Source organism: Castanea sativa, chromosome 8, assembly GCF_040712315.1.
Source record: "Castanea sativa cultivar Marrone di Chiusa Pesio chromosome 8, ASM4071231v1".
NCBI lineage: Eukaryota > Viridiplantae > Streptophyta > Magnoliopsida > Fagales > Fagaceae > Castanea > Castanea sativa.
The window spans coordinates 28,767,040-28,790,337 of NC_134020.1; the positions used below are offsets into that span (position 1 = coordinate 28,767,040).

At 33.6% G+C, this 23,298-nt stretch overlaps 3 protein-coding genes across 5 annotated transcripts; 2 read left to right on the forward strand and 1 right to left on the reverse strand.

The window, feature by feature from the left end:
- The first annotated feature begins 5,493 nt into the window (after positions 1-5,493).
- On the forward strand, positions 5,494-8,927 carry LOC142607290 (tropinone reductase homolog At5g06060-like). The gene is made up of 6 exons (XM_075778733.1): positions 5,494-5,908; positions 6,040-6,247; positions 6,441-6,657; positions 6,749-6,855; positions 7,302-8,393; positions 8,552-8,927. The coding sequence occupies exons 1-5, from the start codon at positions 5,604-5,606 to the stop codon at positions 7,488-7,490; spliced, it is 1,026 nt and encodes a 341-aa protein (XP_075634848.1). The 5' UTR covers positions 5,494-5,603; the 3' UTR covers positions 7,491-8,393; positions 8,552-8,927.
- Positions 8,263-11,747, forward strand: LOC142607291 (tropinone reductase homolog At5g06060-like). 2 transcript variants are annotated; one of them, XM_075778736.1, is made up of 5 exons: positions 8,263-8,393; positions 8,552-8,759; positions 10,508-10,724; positions 10,861-10,964; positions 11,316-11,747. In XM_075778736.1, the coding sequence occupies exons 1-5, from the start codon at positions 8,263-8,265 to the stop codon at positions 11,475-11,477; spliced, it is 822 nt and encodes a 273-aa protein (XP_075634851.1). In that variant the 3' UTR covers positions 11,478-11,747. The 2 variants fall into 2 exon arrangements, with proteins under 2 accessions (XP_075634851.1, XP_075634850.1); XM_075778735.1 differs by having other exon boundaries at positions 10,858-10,964; positions 11,316-11,744.
- Positions 11,748-18,359: 6,612 nt separating this feature from the next.
- LOC142607293 (tropinone reductase homolog At5g06060-like) lies at positions 18,360-23,245 on the reverse strand. 2 transcript variants are annotated; one of them, XM_075778738.1, is made up of 5 exons: positions 22,823-23,244; positions 19,762-19,969; positions 19,299-19,518; positions 19,086-19,192; positions 18,360-18,778 (listed from the first exon to the last, which is right to left on the reverse strand). In XM_075778738.1, exons 1-5 carry the CDS (start codon positions 22,909-22,911, stop codon positions 18,596-18,598), a joined length of 807 nt encoding a protein of 268 aa, XP_075634853.1. In that variant the 5' UTR covers positions 22,912-23,244; the 3' UTR covers positions 18,360-18,595. The 2 variants fall into 2 exon arrangements, with proteins under 2 accessions (XP_075634853.1, XP_075634854.1); XM_075778739.1 differs by having other exon boundaries at positions 18,645-18,778; positions 19,114-19,192; positions 22,823-23,245.
- Positions 23,246-23,298: the final 53 nt, after the last annotated feature.

Below are 23,298 nucleotides of genomic sequence, written 5' to 3' on the forward strand. Positions count from 1 at the left end.
ATTAAGAGAGCGAGAGAGAAAATTGAGTTTCTGCTAAGGGACATTAATTAGGTCATTTTAGGGGTTCCACTTAAGCTCCAACCTATGCTTGTCGAGTTGAAAAACTCTCCCCCCAAAAATATGTGAAAAAATACATGCCAACATGAACCTGACCAATAACTCATTGATCTGACCTATATTCAACCCGTTTAAGATTACCCATTTTTTACTTAACTCAACCTATTTGCCATAACTAGGTAGGACTGAGAAACTTTTCATTAGCAATATTGTCTTTTTCATTTATTTGGGTTCAGTAAACTAAATTATTTTCTTAAGACACATGTCATCTTATTATCAGTTTAGAAACATCAACTTGGATGCTAAGAGCAACCACATCAGCCCTTGTATAGTCTTCTAAAATAGAAAAATGTACTCATTTTACACATTTTGAGAAAAAAACACTCACATCAGTGGATGTAAAAATGTGTAAATATACACATTAGCTTCAGTAACCGTGTATATTTACACGGTTACTGTTGCTTGTCTACCTATTATTTTAGATTTTTTTTTTCTCTTCTCCCATTACCTCTGACTCTCACCTCTCTCTTTTTTAGATTTCCTCTTTCACCTCACTCTCACGGATCAACTCTCTCATTTCATCAGATCACCTCACTCTCGCCGACCCACGCTGCCGACTCAAGCCCCATCGCCGATCTGTTCTTTAGGTTGTTTTCTGGTTTTCTGATTTTTTTTTTTTTTTTTGTTGGATGCTGGTGTCGATCTTGTTGCTCAGTGGGAGGCTGGAGGCTAGGTTGATGATGGTGGTTGCTTGATGATAGTGGCTATAGGGGTTGTGTTGAGAGATGACAGTGTTAAAAGAAATGATTATTTTATTGAATAAATGTGTATAATAGATAAACTGATGCGGGAGTTTTGTAAAAATGAGTGTGTAAAATAGAAAAAGTAGGTTTTTTCTTGCAAAATAGATGGAAATTTTACACTAACTGATGGGATTGCTCTAAGATTGTATTCCCGAAACAGGATTGAGGTTAAGTGGGTATTGCACCACGAGCAATTATTCCTATTTTTCTTACAAATTTTTTTACATTTCACATTGTAATTTTTTATTATTTAAAAGTTGAGATTGAAAGTTAATTTTTTTTAGACATTAAAATGTATTGCATGTAATGCACCTATTTCAATCCCCTTAGAGCATTCATATCAGTGGTTGTATAATAGAAAAAATGTGTTAAATTTATACATTCTTACCCAAAAACTACCCACATCAGTCAGTGTATAAATGTGAATATTTACAAATTCGTTACAATAATTATGTATATATATACACAGTTACCATAGGTGTGTATCCATTATTTAATTAATTTCCTTTTCTCTCTCTCTTCTTACTAGATTCCTCCTCTCTCTTGGTCTCTTTCCTTTTTTTTTTCCCTCTCTCTTCGCACTAGACTCCTCTTCTCCTTGGTCTCTTTACTTTTTTTTTTCTCTCTCTCTCTCTTCATACAAGACTCTTTTTTTTTGGGGATGGCACTCTCTCTTCATACAAGACTCTTTTTTTGGGATAACAATTTTGCCTTGCCCTGCCTTGACCTACCCCTCCCAGCTTCGCCCTGCGCAAGTTTTCCCTGCCCCACATAAGTGGTGGGGCGAAATTTTAGCCCTTGCCACAAGGTTGAGAAGGGATGGATTTAAACATTTTAGCCCCACCTTGCACCACCCCGTGTTGATAAGGGCTATAATTGTAAGTTTTTCATACCCTAAATATCTACTATTTTATCAAACAAATCAATACTAGCTTATTTAAATGCATGGATATTAATATATAATTTTTTGTTAAACACTTGGATAATATTATTCAATTCTTGCTAAATATTATTTCAATTTGATGGGATAAATTTAGTTGTAATTTTCAGTATATTTATATTAATGAAAGAAGTTTTATTAAAAATATTGTAATAGTTGTGGGGCAAATTAATATGAAGTATAATTTACAAGGTAGAGTGGGGCCCCAAGGAAGGGAAATTGGGCAAGACAAAACAACGTAGGGCCAAGGTGAAAACCCGATCCTTTGGCCCCGCCCCTCCCTATTGCCGTCCCTACTCTTCTCCTTGGATTTGTTTTTCTCAATCTTCGTTATCCCTTCCTCATTTCTTCCTCTTCCCTTTCATTCTAGACTACCACCCTAAACCAACCAAAAAACCACCGCTTGACCCAACCTCGTCTACAGACTACCACCTTAAACCAACCAAAAAACCACCGCCTAAGCCAAACTCGTCTATAGCCTGACTTAACCAAAAAAACCCAAACAAATGGGTCACATAGTCGATCAACCACAAGATTTAAATACAAACAATTCAAAGGAACCCATAATTCCTTTATCTTGCTTAGTGGGTGACTGATCTATGGGTATGAAATTTTCTGGTGGGTTAATGAATTGATTTTGCTTGGATGATGGGTGGGTTGATGGTGGTTGGTTGTTATAATGGGTAGGTTGATGAAGGTTACTTAATTATGGGTGGGCTAATGGTGGGTTGATGATGGGTGTGAGTTGATCCATTGATGGTGGTTGGTTGTTGGGTGATTTTTGGTTGTGTTGGGTCTCTAAGAGAGAAGGGGTGGCAATTCATATATGCATGTCGGATTTGTGTCGTGTGGACTCATAAGTATTCAATTATATGTGTCAATCCTAATCCTACATGTTTACTAGACGAGTTAGGATTCCTTAACCCTAATGCAACATTTTTATTAAATGAGTCAGTTGTGTTAACTTGTTTATCAAATTTTATCAAAAAGAAAAAAAAAAACTAATTTTAGTATTAACCAAATTAATATGAATTATGAAAAGCCAAACGAATAAATATTTTTAATATAAAATTCATAACTAATGAGTAACTACATCACAAATAATCATTCAAAATTAAAGCATATCTCAGTATCACAAATAATCAATCATAATATGTCCAAAAAAAAAAATCACAACAATTGATAAGTTTATATACCTAGGGTTTGAAGGATATATTGGTAAAATGTCATTTAATTAAGGCGTAAATGCATTTTTAGTCCCTACATTTTGGTTTTTTTTTTCCTACATTTCTATTTTACTATTTTTAGTCCCTAAACCAATTAACGCGTGATATTTAAGTCCTTACCGTCACACAATTAAGAGAAAAAGCTGATGTGGCTGACGGAAGAATTAAAATATTATTAAAAATCCACCTGACACTTTATCACCCATGCAACATGGGCTTCCTGCCCTTTTATTTCACAGTAATTTATATATAAAAAAGCCACATCAGATAAAATAATAAAAAAAATTCTAACCTTATTTTTTTTAAAAGAAAAGAAAAGAATTAAATTAATTTTGTTTCTTCTCTTTTTTTTTTTTTTGGGAAGAACATGAAGAACCCAGAAACTTCTAACCCGTCAGTCCCTCCTACCTTCAAAGATTCAAAACACGTTCAAAAAACCCAAAGTCCTTACACAATTAGAATCTCTCATTCTCATTACAAACCCAAATTAGAATCTCTCATTCTCATTACAAACCCAAATTTACAATCCTTTCACATTCCACATTCTCATTACAAACCCAAATTTACCCAAAATAGCAATTGGAATCTCTCTCTCTCTCTCTCTCTCTCTCTCTCTCTACAGGTTGATTGAAGGTGAGCTCTCTCTTTAAATCCATTGCTGAAATGACGAAGCCGTTGGTGGTGAGGTTTATGAGGTCGGGTGCAATGAGTTTGAGATAGAAAGAGGCTGAGATCGGCTTGATTTGGGTTAGAGAGATGCTGTGATCGGTTGCTGGCGGCAGTATGGTCGGCGACGACTCGACGCAGGGCCAGTGACAGTGGAGCTCGGTGGTGGAGTCGAATCCGATTGGTCCAGTCTCGAAGATTTTTCATTGCGAGACGTCTCGGTCTGCCACGTGGCGGATTTGGTAAGAGAGGGGAGGGACCTTGAAAGCTATGGTGGAGGTTGCTGATTGATGGAGGACTAGGTTTGGAGGTTTCAGATCGTTAGGTTTTGTTGACGGGTTTCGGATCTGGGATTTGGGTTTGGTCGTTCAGATCTATGATTTGGTGGTTTCGGATCTAGTTTTGGTGGTGGGTTTTGTGTTTGGTTTCTTTGGTTCAACACTTTGGCCTCTCGATTTTGCTTCCACTAGAATCGATTAATCATATCTTTGGTTTAGAATTTGGCTTTTGTTATTGGTTTTTTTTTTTTTTTTTTTTTCATTCATTTGAGCTTGTTTGTATTAGGAGTTTGTGTAGATGGAGGTAAGCGAATTGGGTTGTTGCTAGTTTTGCTGAAGATGGATTGATAAGTTTGTGTTTGTATTCTTGATTTGTGTTCTTGTTGGATTTGTTTGCATTTGTGTTTGTGTTTGTGTTCTTACTGGATTTGTGTTTGTGTTCTTGCTTAATCTTGTGATTGTTTTCTAAGATAAAAAAAAAAGGAGAAAATGTCAAATAAAGGAAAATGTTCTTGTTCTTAAATTTGGATTTGTGTTTTTATTGTTTTTGTTCAAGGCACTCTTAGATCTCAATTCATGTGATTTTTTGTTTTTAATTTTTTTTAAAAATTTTGATGCTGATGTGACATTTTTAATGCTAAAATAGATTTTTTAATTATTATTTTAATGTGCCATCAGCCACGTCAACTTTTCCTGTTAGTTGGGTGACGGTAAGGACTTAAATGTCACATGTTAATTGGTTTAGAGACTAAAAGTGGTAAAATATAAATATAGGGACCAAAACGAAGAAAAAGCCAAAATATAGGGACTAAAAGTGCATTTACGCCTTTAATTAAACTGGTTGAACAGGTCAAACTAGTTTCATGTGATGGACACTAACCCAACCTATTTATTAAACGGGTTAGTCGTGTTAACTCGAATATGATATAAACTCATTAAATTTTAATTTATAACCTATTAATTTCATGTCATGCCGTGTCGGGTTCGTAGGTCGTGTCTAATTTTACCAACCATATAGAGAAGGAGCAAGTGAGAGATTTCTAGAGAAAGGGAGATAAATTTAGTCCGTTTGGATAGAACTTATTGCTGAAAACTGAAAACTGAAAATACTGTACAAAAATAATTTTTTAATGTGTAAAAATTACTGTTCATCTCAAAAAGTACTGTTCATTGGCCTAAAATCACTGTTCATTGCCAATGAACAGTGACATATGCGCGTGGAAAAAAAAAAAAAAACGGGTTGGATGTGGGCGTGCTGGGCTATCCAAATGCATTCAAAGTGTTAAGGAAATAGGGAACAACTAAGAGAGTATTAGGGAGGGAGGAGTCTGAAGAAAATAATAAAAAATTATAGAAGAGTAGATATTTTATTCAAATAAATTTTTAGAATAAATAGTCTATGAGCGTTTTTAAAAATAATTATATAAAATAGAATTTTTTTTTTTGGGGGTAAAATAGACAGTAAATTTGTGAAGAAGTCCTGCGAATGCTCTTAAAACAAAGAATAATTTCTCGCATTACTAGCAAAAACCTTTTGCAATGAAAAGATCCTCTCAAAAGTCTAAAGACTCAAACTCAAACTCTGACACTGTCACAGTACTCAGCTGAGCTGACTGCTTGCTTCGCCGCTCAAATGTCTCAGACCCTCTTTCCACTTCCACTGGCTTCCTCTTCTTCTCGTTCTTCTTCAAATCTCTCTAAAAACTCTAATCTCCTATACTCACACTCTCCAATCTTCTCAAACCCCACGTTTCCTCACCCTTTGACTTTTCCTTCCAAGCTCCGTATATCACAACCCACCTCCATAACACCCATTCGGAGCCAACCCATGTCGCATTCAAGAACTAACAGTAACAGTAACAGTACCCCAATTGAAAATCCCAGATGGTCTCTCCGTGGAATGACCGCCCTCGTCACCGGTGGCACTCGCGGGATCGGGTACACATTTTTACATACATAGAAAAAAAGAAGTTTTGGAATTTATTTTCTTTTCCTCTTTGCTTTTTGAGAATTGAGAAATTAATTACATTGTCAACTGGGAATTGGGCATTGGTTTTTCTACTTTTTAGGCGTGCGATTGTAGAGGAATTGGTGGGGTTTGGAGCCAGAGTGCACACGTGTTTTCGGAATGAGAGTGAGCTTGATGGGTGCTTTAGTGAATGGGATAATTTGGGTTTTGGGGTTACTGGGTCAGTCTGTGACGTGTCAGTTCGATCTCAGAGAGAGGAGCTTATGAACACTGTGTCCACTTTGTTTGATGGGAAGCTCAACATCCTCGTAAGCTTCTTTATTTCCTTATTTTTTTACATACAAAAACATTGATGTTTGCGTTTCTCTTATTGGGTTTCAGAATGTTATGTATTGTATCTGTTTGTGTTATTCTTTTGAGTTTTAACATGTTATAATTTGAAGTTTTGAACTGCTTTTCCTGTTTACTGAACTGGATGACTGGCTTATTTTTGATCCGTAGATAAATAATGTCGGGAGAAACATACGGAAACCGGTAGTGGATTTCACTGCTGCTGAATTTTCTACTCTCATGGCAACCAATTTTGAATCTGTTTTCCATACTTCTCAACTTGCTTATCCGCTTCTCAAAGCATCAGGAGTGGGAAGCATTGTATTCACCTCCTCTGTATCAGGTTTTGTTTCACTGAAGTCTATGGCTGTTCAGGGAGCAACCAAAGGTAATTTACCTATCAGATGAATGTATCCATTTTCCTATGAATTTTGAACTCAAGAAGCTTATAAAGAAATTTTGTTTATTTGTGATTCTAGGAGCAATTAATCAACTTACTAAAACTTTGGCTTGTGAGTGGGCGAAAGACAACATAAGAAGTAATGCTGTTGCACCTTGGTACATCAGAACCTCAATGGTGGAGCAGGTAAACTCCAGATTGCTATGTGACCATTAATTGTGTACAACATCATGGTGGCAGGGGCCGTTGCCTTCATTTCTCCATGGAAGTTATGCCCCACACTCACACACCCATCCACTGACTCAAACACCCCCCTGACTACAATCATTTTAGGGGAGTGAAATATAATTGAAAGGAAGCATTTCTTATTAGATTTGCTTAAAAATTTTGATTTGCTGCGTAAGCTCTACTGTGTTAACAAAGTTCTAGGTTACCAAACAGAATTTGTTCTGCTAGTCTCCACATTTAAAAATTATGTTCAATACTTAGCTTCGCTGTCATCGTATGCAAGGCACCTGCACCTTAGTAAATTCAAAGTCTAAAACATTAGTACTTGCACTAATTGATGTATAGCAGTTATAAAGGCTCAGTATAAGAAATCAAAGTTGACCTTGAGTCTTTATTTGTTGTAGGTGCTCAGCAACAAAGAATACCTAGAAGAGGTGTATTCTCGAACTCCTCTTCGGCGTCTGGGAGATCCAAAGGAGGTCTCTTCCCTTGTGGCATTCTTTTGCTTACCTGCATCATCCTACATCACTGGGCAGATTATTTGTGTTGACGGAGGGATGTGTGTAAATGGTTTCTACCCAAGACATGACTAGAAGTGGCAACTTAGCCTTATTCCTCATCTGCTCTTGCTATACTTTGACCCCATTCAATCTAACCTCCACTGTAAATGACATAACTCCCAGCTTGTCTTTCGGAGTTCTGCAATTGAACTTTTTTTTTTTCCTTCCTAATTATTGTTCTTTGTTTATTTATAAGTAAAATTTCTTTTTCTGTCCTTCTAATGGCATTTATGTCAGCTATGTTACTCTTTGACCTTTCCCATTTGTTTTATTACAATATTTTTGTAATCATGAAATGATTCGAACTGACAAGAGAGAAGAAATTGTAACATTAGATCTGCTAGTTGAAGAATTTTCTTTTTGTGTATTACTATAAAGAAGATTATATATATACACACTTTCTAAGTTAACAATCACTTGAATGCTTGGAGGGAAGGGACATCAACAATTTAAATTAATGTATACCTAGTAACTCCTTCTGACCTTTTATATATTTAGACGCACATAGGAGGTGCAGAAAACTTCAAGCACTTGAGAACAAACTTTCTAAGTTAACAATCACTTGAAATGCTTGGAGGGAAGGTACATCTGCAATTTAAATTAATATATACCTAGCTAATTCTTTCTGACCTTTTTTGGGCTTATGCTAAAACTTTTGTATTTATTGTTTTTATCTAACTTCTTGTTTTTCCCTGTTTTGAGTAATTGCACTAGGTTGAATTTCTTAGGTATATTTCAGATCAATGGACGGGGAGAAACCATTGTAATCATTACTATATTACTCATTTGAGCTACTGGAAGTACAATGAAATCAATAGATCAAGGAGAGATTAAGATGGGGGATAAGATGGTGCAGGCAGGGAGTAGGTGCAGAGATGATAGATGGTCGCTTCTGGGAATGACTGCTCTTGTTACTGGTGGAACACAAGGAATTGGGTCTCTCTCTCTCTCTCTCTCTCTCTCTCTCAAGCTAATTGCTTCATGGTTGTTCATTTTTAAAGAACTCTGCTTCTATGGGGCCTGTGGCTACAGATTACTAATCTTATAAAAACTAGTAGAGGCTTATTTATTGCAATGTTTTGTAATTATGCCAGGCATGCTGTTGTGGAGGAATTGGCAGGGCTAGGTGCAAGAGTACATACATGCTTAAGGAATGAAGCCAATCTCAATGCATGCTTACATGATTGGGAGACGAAGGGTTTCCAAGTCATAGGTTCAGTCTGTGATGTCATGTCTCGAGGTGAACGAGTGAAGCTGATGGACACAGTATCCTCAGTGTTTAGTAGGAGAATTAATATACTTGTATGTCTCAATTCAGTTCAGTTTAATTCTTTTTTTTTTTTGGTGTGGATGTGTTTAGTTTAATTCATTGCATTCTACATAGCAATTTTAGCATCACAAGATTGTAATGTTACAGTGAATCATTACTGCTATTGTGGGACTGGAATGGAAGTGAGGTTATCGATGGAATTCATTAAGTGCAATCATTCTGGACAACTGTGACAGACAAAAATGGGATTGCAACAGAAAATAGGTTCCAGATATTGTTAAATGTTTTTTTTTTTTTGCCATTCCGTTGTACCCTCTCCTATTCCATTCCTTTGTGTGACCAACACCACCATCACCACTACCATCGCCATCACACTGTCGCTGCTGACACCTCTGCCACTACCATCATTGTTGCACCACCTCTTCTGACGTCACCACCACCTCCATCACCACTGTGTCTAAATGAAATATTAATAATTTTCTGTGCGAGGTAAATGACATAAAATGTTATTTTGATCATTTTCAGAGTTGCAACAACACAAGAAAACAAGTCATTTTGTGATGAAAAACAAACGAATTGCCAGACTTGAGGAATTTAAAGTGAGTAGATAATTCTGGCAGCTGGTTATAGGGAGGGATTCCCAGATGATAATGAAGTTACTTTTCTGAAAGATGAGAAATCCTCTTCTTGTATCTTTCTAGCTTGGACTTAGCAGCCTCTTATGTACAATAAAAACCCAACATTCAGCCCAAAAAAAAAAAAACCAATAAATTGAGCTTATCTATACCAATTTTCAGAGATTGTAACTGGAAATGAGGTTTAGGGAGTTGATAATTCTTGGAACTGGTTGAAGAGATGGAGTTGTGGATCATATGGAAGTTACTTTCTGAAAGATTGGAAACTTTTTTCCTGTAGCTTTCTAGCTTGAACTGTGCCGCTTTTTAGGTGAAATATATAAAACCAATATTCAGCCACCAAAAAAAAAAAAAATTTAAAATAAAATTGAGCTTATCTATAACAATATTTAAAGATAGTTTAGACATCAAAATTATCACTTGCCACATTAGAACATAGTAGAGTCTAATGTGAATTAGCATCAAATTGTAGTTTCCTTTGTTATGTTCTTGCTAAAATTGGGGGTAAAGTTGCCTACCATTGACCTCCGTAGACCTTGCAAAGGTGGGAGCCTGGTGTGTTGCATGTGACATTTACGTATTTACTAAAATAATTGTTCCATGTTATGTTATTTGGGCTTCCCCAAATTTGTACCTTGTATATGGCTTTGCGTATTTTGAACATCATATTTATAAATAATTGTTTAACCAGCCTCCACTATACCATCGCCAATGTGCTCTAGCTCAAATGGCAGCTCCTCCCTTTTCAAGTGCTAGATGGAGGGTAAGGTCATGGGTTCAATATTCATAGTCATTGGTTATGTGCCTAACTTACCAATAAAATAAAAGCATTTACTATACCATCAATATCATTGTTTTTAGTTTGAGAAGAAAAAAGGACCATCCAGCGTTCTGGTTAAACAAATTGCAATGCATATCTTCAATCATTCTTTACATCCTAATTCTGGTAGCCTGAACCCAGGAGCAGGATAGTTCTTTGCTTAGCTAGTTGCATAAATTAAATTTAGAAAACTTCATATTTGTGAATCTTCCAAAGGAGTTTCTCATACCAATGTTTCTTATAGAAATGTTCACAGCTACCCTTGGAATGGCTTTCCTTCTTGTGAACCTTTAAAATCCTGTTCTTACTAAATTTTTTATACTAGATAAACAATGTGGGGACAATCATCTGGAAACTGACTGTAGATTACACAGCTGAAGAATTCTCTACTGTTATGACTACCAATCTTGAATCTGCTTACCATATATGCCAGCTGGCACATCCTCTTTTGAAAGCATCAGGAGTAGGAAGCATTGTTTGTATTTCTTCTATTGCTGGTGTGGTGGCACTAAATGTTGGATCTATTTATGGTGCAAGTAAAAGTAATTTACTTATGTAATTTAAATTTTTATTTTTTCGATTTGATCAGTTAAAACAATGTGCATATTATTCAAACCTTATAGATTTGTAAACTTTTAAATTCTGACGCTAGTCTCTTTTTTTCTCTCCATGCAGGAGCAATAAACCAACTAACTAAAGATTTGGCATGTGAGTGGGCCAAAGACAATATTAGGAGTAATTGTGTAGCACCTTGGTTTATCAGAACCCCCTTGGTTGAAGCTGTAAGGCTGTAGCACCCTTTCACCATGCTTGTGCATTCAATGAATGTGTTTTTCACTGTTCTGTGTGCAGTTAATCTTTATCATGTTCTATTTATTTGGGCCACATGCGAGTCATATGTAGAGTTAAAAGATAACAGAAACGTGTGGGTGTGCGCGCGCGTGCGCGCAACGGTGCACAAAATTTACATCTGAAATAGAAATGGAACTCCTAGGCTTTAATTCTCAAAAACATTTTTTGAAGAAGTTAGGATGTTGCTGAGACTTGGACAGCTCACTAAGTTAAAAATAATTCCGTATTCATTTACATAATATGAAATAAGTCCTTTATGCGACTCCTCGTTACTATTGCAGGCTCTCAATGATGAGCAATTTTTGAAATCGGTAAACGCAAGAACTCCTCTTGGACGCCCTGGAGAGCCAAAGGAGGTTTCGTCCCTTGTGGCATTCCTTTGCCTACCTGCATCCTCTTACATAACCGGGCAGATTATTTGTGGATGGAGGGGTGACAGTTAGTGGCTTCCTCCCAAAACATGACTGACAATAAACATCAATCTCCTTATGATTTTTAAATGAGACATTTCCATATGTTCTCTTCTGTGTTGTGTGTTCTTACTTCTGTTTTGTAAAAGAGGCATTTTAAATTCCATCCAATGTGAACTGGATGAGGGTGAGAGGTAAGTTTGTAACCCTCCTGATCTAATTATCTTGCCAATGGGAGGAAAAAAAACAGAGGATAAAATGCAAAGCTTTCCTTCCATGTGGTTTTGTGAATTGCAAAGGGTCCTCTAACATCATGTCTAAAGGTGAGTTTGGTTCAGTTCCTTGTAATTTTTATTTTTGAAAGAAAAAAACGCTGAACCAAATAGGCACTAAGTCTGTATATCCTTTAGGTTTGGGCTTTGCTTCTTTAGCAAGGATGGAACCAAGAACTTCTTTTGTGGACCTGTAGTCCTAAAATGCAATCGGATGGATTTCAAAATCTCACACGCTCACACATAGACATATACATGTAGGTATATATGCGTTTAATAAAAATTTTCATACTTTACAAAAGATGACTAAACTAATATTACCAGGAAATTCTTGATTCGATTTCTTAGATTTTTATACTATATTCGATCTCAAAATATATGGACTAAGTTTTTGTTTTTTGCTTTCATATGAACAGAATTAGTTATCTTATTGAGTAATTAAAGAATTTGTAAATTTTATATAAAACTTTGAATTCATATTGGCATTTATTCGGTATTTGTAATATATTTTATCTTTATTCACGTGTTATGAAATAATTACTTTTAGCCTCTAAAACATTTGAATTTTTACATCGAAAATTTATTTCATTTACCAGCTACAATACCTACAAATTTGTGGAATACACTACACTATCATATATAACAATTATTTGATCCATAAATGACAAAGAAATACACAGATCAAGAATCGTTTAAAAAAGTATTATTCCAATCAATCTTTTAAAATACGGGATCTTAGATATCTTTTTGTTTTTTTGTACTTTTTTTGGAAATTCTCAATTGATGTTTCATGGGATTTTGCACTCATTTCTTATTCCAAAATATTAACATAACAAAGAACAAGTAAAAATTTGATTACTAAAGAAAATTAGAAAAATTAAGCATATTAAATACATACAACAATGCCTAAAACTCACACAACATTTTACTACTCATGCCAATTAAGTAATTTTTTTTTGAATTTGACATTGAATTTTATTTAGTTGCATGTCTTAAATATAATTGTATAAAGACCTCTAAAGAATTATCATGTATTATTATTATTAAGTTTCACAAAAATTACGATTTTGAGTGGAGATTATATAAAGTTTGTATAATATATTAGTAATCTTATCATATTTTTTTGATGAGATATTAGATAACTTTTGATAAATTATAAATATAAGTTAATTATCACTATTCAATATTTTTTGAGGAGGGTAAGGGATTATGTAATTCCGTCCTTGTTTCTTTTGTTAAATGTTAAGTTTAAACCACAATCCAATTAGAGGATTAGCATTGGCCTAACAATTCATCATGTCCAACTAAATTTTGCAAGTGAAATTCAAGAAATCATGTAACATTGGGCTAGCTAAATTCCATCATCATTTTGTTTGTCATGCATTACCATCACCAATAACATTCCGTTTACTCAACTATGGATGGTGTGAATATTAGAGTCTTTCTTGCACAACTATAGAAGTTACCAACACACACATAGTAGAACCCTTTACTCAACCATGGGTAAGTGAACATGGGGAATCTTCCTTACTCCCCTTTGCTTATGGGCTTTTCCTTCTTTAGCACATTATCTATGGGAACCACGTGTAAGCCCCACACATCCCATCCGTGGGAACCTCACACCTCATCGAGGTCTAATACTATTGACAATACTCTTTTTATTGGGACTTATTTCAAGATTGTTTGTGTGAGCCTTTTTTTAGGCTTGCCTTGTCCCCGCTCCATCTACGAAAGGGACGTTAAACACCTTGCCACTTTTCTTACACACCATCATAAGCTCTGATATTACTTGTTGGGGAAAGAACAACTTGGAGAGCCTCCAACTTGGTAATTAATATAACATATAGGAACACCTTTTGACCCAAAAGGCTTGAACTTGTGAGTTTTAGTTTCAATTATCTTATATTAATCACTCATTCTTCTCATTAGTATCTAACTAGAAGATGTCCCGCGCGATGCGCGTATCCACTATTAGTTATTTTATAATACTCATATGTGTTATAATGTTTGAAAAATTAATTTCAATTATGAATTATATGTCATTAAAATAATGAATGAAAAAAAAAATGTAACACAATATATCTATAAGTAGCCATAATTAATTAGACTCTAAAAATGCCATTGTATGCTCTTTTTTTTTTGATCAGGTGTACATGTATATTTAGTTCTTACATTTGACGTTTCTAATATAAAATTTTTTATTATTTCCTTTTTTTTTAGAAGGTTTTTTTAAAAAAGAAGAAGAAGAAGAAGAAGAAAACGTGAACTTTTGAAGGCTAAACATCTAAGATTTAAGATTTATAATTTCTAATTCACAAAACTAAATATACATGCCAAGAGATTAAAAATAAAACAGCAATTGAGCAGAGAAATTTAAACTTATACTATTTCATATCTCACGTTTAATTGAGTACCTTAATCACTTACAAAAATTAAACACTTTCCAAAAATATAAATAAAGACAAAAAACACATACCTTTTAGAAACACCATATGTTGTTAAAGTATTGTATCAAACTTTGATAGCGTTAAGTTATTAAGAAACTTAGATTATATGCACCTAAAACCAAAGCCAATTTCATACTCTCTTTTACACTAATTTTCTCGCTTTTTGTCTCTCTATCTCTCCAGTCCTACATTTCTTTTGGCCTTTTGATAGTTTGTGAAACTGGAATATATAAAGGAACATGAAAACTAACATTGAATGGAGAAAACCTTTCATTTTTTAAATTAATGAAATTAAAAGTGAAAGAGTTTAAGAAGTTGGAAAAGGGAGTAGAATCAAACCTTTTAATTTTCTGCATTTATGGCTTAAACTAATCATTGATAAGAAGATAGGAGGTGAAAGGCTAAATGAAAAAGTACTCATACAAAGCGCCACATGGCAGAACCTCATGCATTTCCGCACGAGGTCTCTGCTTTTATATATATATTGATTGATGTGAAACTTTAGTACTTAATCAATCACACTACTCACACTAGTAGCGGAGCCAAATTTTTTTCCAAGGAGAGGCTAAGCTAAGCATGTAAAAAACTTTCATACTTAGAATGTGTTTGGATCCAGCGTCCAGCGTCCACGTCCACGTCCAGCCTTCAGTTTTTTTTTTCCTTCCCAGCCGCAGTTGTTGACCAAGTCTTCCGTGAACAGTGCATTCGTGCACTGTTCACGGACCCACAAATTTTACTTTTCAGCCACTTTTTCATTAAAAATAGGTCCCGCGGTACTATTCACACATTTTAAAATTATTTTGCTACAGTGTTTTCAGTTTTCAGTTTTCAGTTTTCAGCAATAAGTTCTATCCAAACAGACCCTTAGTGTGCGTTTGGCAAAAATTATTCTTGCCAACTTATTTTACTATTCAACTTATTTTTGGTACTATTTATGGGCCCATTGCACTTTTTAGTACTATTCATTGGTGTCACTATACTATTTCAGTTAACTTTTACTTTTATCTATAGTACTTTCAGTAAAAAGTTTTCAGTTTCAGCAAAATAAATGAATCTCAAATGAACTCTTAAAAAAAAGAAAAATTGTTTCATAAATTAACATTAATTCTAAAGTTTTTATCTAATTTATTTTGGCGTTATACCAAGATAAATTATAATTGATTTTGTATAATTTGTCAATCCAATGGTTGGAGGATGAGAATTTGAAATCTAAATGTATGTGTTGAAAACACTTGTATGTCATAAAAGATGCTAGCTACTAACCAATCATTAATATTATGCATATAATAAACATAATAAAATATATCAATATATTACAAATATCAACAACGTGTCAATGTCATGTAAAACAGTTTGAGGATAAAGTACTCAATAAACAACTAAACATAAAATCCTAAACTAACCACAGAAATCCAAAAGAGCCAAAACAAACCAACAAAGAGAATTACCTTTGGGCACATCGTGAGTCCAGCCATGACTCAGCTAGAGTTGAGGTGGCAAAATAGTGACTTGTGGAAGCAAAGTGTCGAAACGTTGTAGCGTGAGACAATGGCAAAGGTGTAAATGACTTTTTTAAAAAAAATAGAAATATTTGTTCTTTTTCGTATTTAGATGTGTCACGTCCCCGAACTCAACCATAAAGATAGGCACGTGACAATGATCGAACGCTTATAAAATAATCACCCTACAAGTATGCAAGGTCTTCTTAGCACTAACAATTATCCTCAAAAATTAAATCAAACAAATTCAAAATACCTCAAAAATTTCTTTATGAATAGATCTCCAATAATTTAAAATGAACAAAATCCAAACCTCATGTAAATAATGCAAATTGACTAAAAGATATAAGACTATTACAAGGCCATCTAATTCCAAAATCAGTAAGCTTCTTTCCCTTCTCACAACACAACATCAAAACTTCCATAACTTGCTTTTCTTCACAATTTGAAACTGGAGGGAAAAAATGGGTGAGCTGACAACTCAATAAGTAACCAAAATCCTAATAAGTTCCATCAAACAATAGATTTGTAAATGTAATATATGTATTCAAAAGTTATAATATACTATGTGTTTTCAAAATAACTAAAGAAGTTTCATAATCTTAAAATAATGAGTTGCACATAGATCACGTACTTTAATATTATAAATATATTATAGATGATTTAGAAAATAGTTAGCTTTTCATATATCAAAAGCTATAATTTACAATAGGTTCCAAAAACACAAGCAGTTTTAGTGACTCAAAATAGTTCAAATACTCAAACATTTCCAAAATCACATATGTAGTTTTAAGTACTCAAAATAGTTCAAATATTCAAATGTAATTCATATTCTTAACAATCTTATGACTATGGTCATGTTATATCCCCGTGACTGGGCATCAGAGTACCAATGAATAACCCCCATTGGTTTGGATATCAGAATACCAATGAATAAATCTTATTGACTGAGTATCAGAATACCAATGAATAACCCCTATTGGTTTGGGTATCAAAGTACCAATGAATTACCCCTATTGGTTGGGTATCAGAGTACCAATGAATGGCCCCCATTGACTCGGTATTAGAATCAATTCATAATCAGATTGTCCATAATCATATAATATCAAATCATAGTTCAAACAAAAAAATATATCTTATTCAAATACATATATATAATCATATATTCAGCATTTAAATATATTTGTGATATTTTTATATTCTTTACTTTAAATCAAAATAGCAAAAAAAAAAAACAATTAAATAAAATAAATCTTATATTCAATTCTCATATATATATATATATTTGTGAAAATTCTTTACTTGAAATCAGTAATATAATAGAAATAAAAATGTAACAACTGTAGACAATTTTCGTAGTTAAAATATGTAAAATAAAACAAATTAGGATAAGGTTACTTACCTCCAAAAGCCATACCAAAAGAAACTTCTTCCTAACACTTCTTCTAAAATCCTTAGGTATTACCTAAACTAATTTTGCAAGTATCATTTACTCAATAATCAAATAATTTAAGAATGACTTAAAACGGTATTCGGCCAACAGAATAACTACTAAAAATATTTAATAATTTCTTTTTATTATCTCAGAGTAAAAAATCCTTGTATATATCCTCTACTGCCTCCAATAAAAACCTAGGATACATATTGTCATATAGGGTCAAAAGCATCGCCTAGACCATGTTTCATGATCACTTGCTGGCTTCCCTATACGCCTCAATTACCAAACCAATGAAATAATAATAATAATAATAATAATAATAAAAAAATTAGAAGGAAGCTGGCGTTGGCGCGTTGCTTTGTCAAGGGGATTATTCTATGGATATATATATTTGCCACTGCCGCCTCTAGCTTTCTTTTGGCATGAGGACAAATCAAACAATTGAAGTTTTGACACAAGCTTTTATGGAAACTCTGTTCTTCCTCTACCATAACAATAAACAAATAATAATAAATCATAAAGATGTTGGTGTTCCTTCTTTTCATCAAGCATTTTTTTTCTAACTCCATCAATCTGGTACAATTCCTTTAAGAAAAATTATGCAGCACAGACCCATGCGGCCATGCCTAAAGAAAGTCTCACTATTGGCTGAAATTCTCACATAAAAAAAAAAAAAAAATTTCTAAATCCATATAAAACCTAAATCTGACAAAGAATGAGATATCTTAGGCTCTTACCTCAAGTTGTACTCTAACTCAATTAGCTTATATATAGCTAGGATCTCAGCCTTATTTTATAAAAACTCCCTTATAATTATAAATTATAAAATTGGCCCCACAAAAGAAATTTACTTAAATACCCCTCCTTTTAAATTTTTTTTTTTTTTCGGGGTATTACAAGATGAGTCCTAGAGGAATCCTAATTTGGAAGGGATTCTTTTTCCTTATATTGTTGATTTGGGTTTTTTTGTATGGAGTTTAATTTGGGAATTTGTCATATATTTTTGGTCCTTAGATTTGGATTTGAAAGAGTATATGCCCAAGAATAGGTCAGATTTTTGTATTTCATTGGGTTGTTTCAGTTGATTTGATTTGTCTTTTTGGATTTTTTCTAATCTCAAAATCTTAGGGGGGCCAGTAAGTTAATTTTTATAAACTTCATTTTCCCCTATTTTATCAATATTATAAATGGAAAATTTGAAAAGTGAGGGGGGCCATAGCCCCGCGGTCCCCTCCCTGGCTCTTCCAGTGACTCACACATAAATATTCCAACACATATATGCATTATATTTATTAATTTAAGAATACAAGACAACAATTTAGATAGATATACAATAATTTTAGAAAATGTCAAGGAGAGAAGTTTGTGCATCCCAATTGCAACAATCCTTTTCTTCCAATTACTGACAGAGCCAATAAATTATTTTTATTTATTTTTCCTTGCAGTACCATAAACATATTCCAATAAGGAGTGTCTGAACGTCATTTTCTGCTGCTCATGGGAAGCTAAAGCCATTTACAGTTGTCCCTCCATCAACACAAACAGTCTGACCGGTTATGTAAGAAGCTGCAGGTAGGCATAAGAATGCCACCAAGGAAGAAACCTCCTTTGGCTCTCCTACACGTCCAAGAGGGGTTTGAGAGATAATAGCCTCCACTAATTTTTCATTGCTTAGATACTGCAAAGAAGATAACATAAATTGTCATGGTTATCATGATTCATGAAGTTCTTCCCTTTTAGGTTGGAACCCAACTCAGATAATGACCTCTTTGGAGGAGCCAAGATATTAGAAAACTGCAGTAAGGATAAATTTAGTAAATTGTTCTCATTTCTTAGCACATGAAAAAATCAAAACAGGATTATTTGTTACAAATGTTGTTTATTGAGAGTATGCATTACTCTAAATGTGTCATATGTCTTATTATCACCCTAAGGCATTCAACAATGACCAGATTTTAACAATTTTCAAGCACGATCACACTTACAGTATCAGTTAGGGGGGTTTTGATATACCATGGTGCAACAGAGTTGCTCCTAATGTTATCCTTTGCCCACTCACATGCCAAATTTTTTGCAAGTTGATTCACCGCTCCTTAAAAAAAATATTAGACAAAAGCTGATTATATTATTCGATGTCACAGCTATAATTTATAACCCATAAGCTTGCAATAAAAAGTTAAATAGCTCAAAGAAATTACCTTTAGCTGCACTATATATAGATCCTCCAGTATTTATGGCTACTACACCAGCAACCGAAGAAACGAAAACAATGCTTCTTGCTTCCGAAGCTTTCAGAAGTGGATAAGCAAGTTGGCAAATGTGATATGTAGATTCAAGATTGGTAGACATGAGAAATGCGAAATCTTCAGATGTGTACTCCAAGGTTGGTTTTGATGTGGTTGTTCCCACATTGTTTATCTAAAACCGTATTAGATGAACTATAAATTGAATGTATCAATTGCATAAGCACAAATGAAGTGGCTATGGCCAAGTAATATTCCAATACCATTTAAATTGTTCATCAAAGATTGATCTTATAAAAATTAAATCGAAGATTTTAGTATTGAAAAGAAAAAATGATCATTTACAATTCATCATCTTTGGAGTATGCTTTCAAATGCCACACAAAACGCAGTGATGTAGAGGAAATAAAGTATTTACAAGGATGTTGAGTTTGCCATTAAACATGTAGGAGACCCTGCTCATTAGCTCCTCTCGTTGGGTTTGAGACACCACATCACAGACTGAACCAGTGACTTGAAATCCCTTCATCTTCCACTCATGTAAACATTCATTGAGTTGGGTCTCATTTCGAGAGCATGTATGTATGGTCGCCCCTAGGCTTGCCAATTCCTCAACAACAGCATATCTAGTCACAACACGTAGTAGTAAATAATAGCAAATAAAAAGAAAAACTGAATAATGTGTATTCTATTGTATTAAATGAAATTTTTTTTCTAGGTAAACATGTAATATTCAGTGAAAGTAGAGAATTAGAAACAAATTACAGGGGGAGGGATAGTCCCTTCTCTATCTCAAGACCAAACAAAAGAACACATTTAACTATATCATGGTTAACAAATTTAACCTTCCTAAAAGTATGGCTTACAAAACACTAAGAGAAAGAGTTCAAAATTAATTTGGTTTCATCAATATATGTTAGGAATTTAACCTAATTATTCCTCAACATGTGAGAAATGAAAAAAAAGGACAAATATGAGCCAAGAAAACTATCACATGACACAAGATATATGTGATTCGATAATGTGCCTATGTCCATAGAGTTGCAACAAGGAGAAAAAAATATAAAGGCGACTGTAAATGATGTTTTTCAATATAATCATCAAACCTAATTTGTAGTGACCTATAAATACCCCAAAATAGTAGGGTCAAATTGGGCAAACCCCCACTCCTTGGACTAAGTCTTAGAAAATGTCTCATTTAAAGTCGTAATGCTTCCAATTTGGGCAGGGTCAAAAATCGAATGGAACACAAACCAAACTTCACATAGCCCAACAATATATTAGTTCAAAGTATTGTATTTAATGATTTTGTTGTACAAGCTGAAGGGCATGGATTGGGCTTAGTATAATTAACTTTCATAGCAGAATTTCACAAAATCTATATATATATATATATATATATATATCTAAAAGCTGAAGTGTAGTGTTTAATGTTGCTGCGCTCTTGTTGAGCCACATCAGTGCCATATCATCAACCTATTTTCAATATTTTCTCTCTCCTTTTTAAATATTTTTCTCTTTATTAATTTTCCACTTTACAATTACACATTCTCCAACATTTACTTTTACTTTTACTTTTTTTTTCCAATCTCCCCTCTACTTTGTACCCTAACCTTACAATTTTTCTATCCCTTCATCTTCCTTTTATTTTCACTCTTCTTCTCTCCATTGTTTTATTTGTTATTTTCTCTTCCACTCAATCCTTATTTTGCAAATCTCTCTCCCTCTCTCTCTCTCTCTCTCTCTCTATATATATATATATATATATATTCTTTCTTTTAGTGGATGTTTAATTCTTTAGATTGATGAATTTTTATGTTTAACTATTTTAGGTTGATATGATTTGGTTACTGTATTTCTTACTAAGTGTAAGATAGAGGGACTAAACTTGGATACAAACCTTACAAAGAGTATATATATATTTTTTGGTATCATTATTTTATTGGCAAAACTAAAGGTTATAATTCATTGCCATACATTAACTTACTAGCTGATTGAGAATGATTATGACAATATTCGGAGTGTTTAAAAGTGATTGCCTTGTTGTTGATCTACCAAGAATGTATTACTCTTTTTATTTTCGGATGAGAAAATAAATAGATCTTGGATAAAATTCAAAACTCACCCAATAGGATTAGACTAATGCAACATTATCCAAACTCTTCATAAATATCTAATTTGTTCCCTGGGTCAAACCACATTTAATATTGTTTGAACTTTCTCATGCTCCTTCAAATCTTCTTCTACTTTCTTTTTCATCCTCGATTGTTATTTATTAACTATTTATTATCTAGACATTACCTTGTCCTTATAATTGCCACAATACAATTACTATGAAATTTCATTGTGATTTGTGATAAAATTAGTTTTTGAGAAAAAGAGTTCAAACAAAGTTAGATGCAGTTTGTGTTTAAGGAATAATGTGGATACTTTTGAAAATTCTATGTTAGCACACCCCCTCCCCCCAAATTGCTATTTTAGATCCATTCACCCTAAACCTGGTTTACCTCGATGGCTATTACTAAAGTTTTTTAGCAACCGTGATCAATAACTTCTTAAAGATAAGAATTATTTTAGTTGTGTTTGTATTCTGATATATATTATTTTATTCTCTCTCTTCCCAAATAAATTAAAAACATCTCATCTCTCTCTTCAGTCACTCAGATTTCTCTAGGCACTTGATAACTGGATCATTTTTATTTTACCCACAAATCTTTTTGGGTCAAAGTCATAAACTCATACTTTAGAGATAAATGGTATAATCCAGACGTCCTTCCTAATAACAGGTTGGATATTTAGCCAAATAAATGAACAACAAATTAATCCTAATAAACAAGCAAGCTTTAATTGAAGCTACCAAACCAATTATGCAAACATAAAATCCAACCAAAATATGAAAATAATACCATAGTGAGGCAAACAAAGTTTTTCTCCAAACTAGTTTGGAGAAAAACTCTTTAAACTTTTCATATATATTTATATTAAGTGTGAATTTTAAAAATCTAACGGTTGGATTGCATGTTTTTAATATATCCTTCATGCTTGCAAAATTTCAATAGAATCAATGATCAATTACTTTGCCATCAAACAAATGTTAAAATTTCAAGTTTTTATGATATAAAATTGTGCATTAAAAATAAGTTTATTAATCGAATAGTAAATAACATCTTATTTGAACGAAATTTGATATGCATGTAAAAAATATAGAGAACATGAAATTCAACGATTAGATTTTTAAAATTCACAAAAAAAAAAAAGATACGAGAAGTTTGAAGAGTTTCTTTCCAAATTAATTTAGAGAGTAACTTTTTTCCGCCTACTTCTCTATTTTTCATCCAATCAACTTCTTAACAAAGTTGCAACAATTCTATAAATGTGGCCATTTATAATTTATTTATCTATATTTAGAAATATTCAATAAGAATGCAATTCCAAGCTAAAATCAAAAGGAAAAAAAAAGGCATAGGTAGAGAAAGAACCCGATTCCTTTGGTTCCACCAGTAACAAGGGCTGTCATTCCTTGAAGAGACCACCTGCTTCCTCTGTTACCAGTTTCTTCCTGGGCCATTTATCTCTCTCTCTCAATAACGAGTATTTTTCCACTTCTCCGAAGTAGAACACCGATACCAATATATCAATAGATACTGATTGGGGGAAGCTATGGGGAGGAGTTTTTGATAATGAGAGAAACAAACAAACAAACAAACTGAGCATCAAGGTTGTCTCAGCTAGTGTGACATAGACTGTCATCTTGTAGCCTCGCACTCAATTTGTCTTTGCTGTTTTGCGCAAGACAATGGAGTGATGGAGAGATATATGGGCAGGGCAACCCAGTTTTTTTTTTTTGTATCGACACCTTTTTTCCCAACTATGTTTCTTTTTACGAATATGCGTTATTGATTTCCAGCATTTTAGTCATATCATAGATTTACAATGATCAAATCTGTATTAAGAT

Bases quoted from the DNA above. Each gene is read 5' to 3' on its own strand.
- LOC142607290 (XM_075778733.1), top strand. From the start codon at position 5,604: ATGTCTCAGACCCTCTTTCCACTTCCACTGGCTTCCTCTTCTTCTCGT. The intron at 5,909-6,039 runs GTACACATTTTT...TCTACTTTTTAG, and splicing joins GGTGGCACTCGCGGGATCGG to GCGTGCGATTGTAGAGGAAT. The intron at 6,856-7,301 runs GTAAACTCCAGA...TATTTGTTGTAG, and splicing joins GAACCTCAATGGTGGAGCAG to GTGCTCAGCAACAAAGAATA.
- LOC142607291 (XM_075778735.1), top strand. From the start codon at position 8,263: ATGAAATCAATAGATCAAGGAGAGATTAAGATGGGGGATAAGATGGTG. The intron at 8,394-8,551 runs GTCTCTCTCTCT...TAATTATGCCAG, and splicing joins GGTGGAACACAAGGAATTGG to GCATGCTGTTGTGGAGGAAT. The intron at 10,725-10,857 runs GTAATTTACTTA...CTCTCCATGCAG, and splicing joins TATTTATGGTGCAAGTAAAA to GAGCAATAAACCAACTAACT.
- LOC142607293 (XM_075778738.1), bottom strand. From the start codon at position 22,911: ATGGCCCAGGAAGAAACTGGTAACAGAGGAAGCAGGTGGTCTCTTCAA. The intron at 19,970-22,822 runs GTTCTTTCTCTA...TGTTGTGACTAG, and splicing joins GGTGGAACCAAAGGAATCGG to ATATGCTGTTGTTGAGGAAT. The intron at 19,519-19,761 runs GTAAATACTTTA...ATACGGTTTTAG, and splicing joins ATGGCAAACTCAACATCCTT to ATAAACAATGTGGGAACAAC.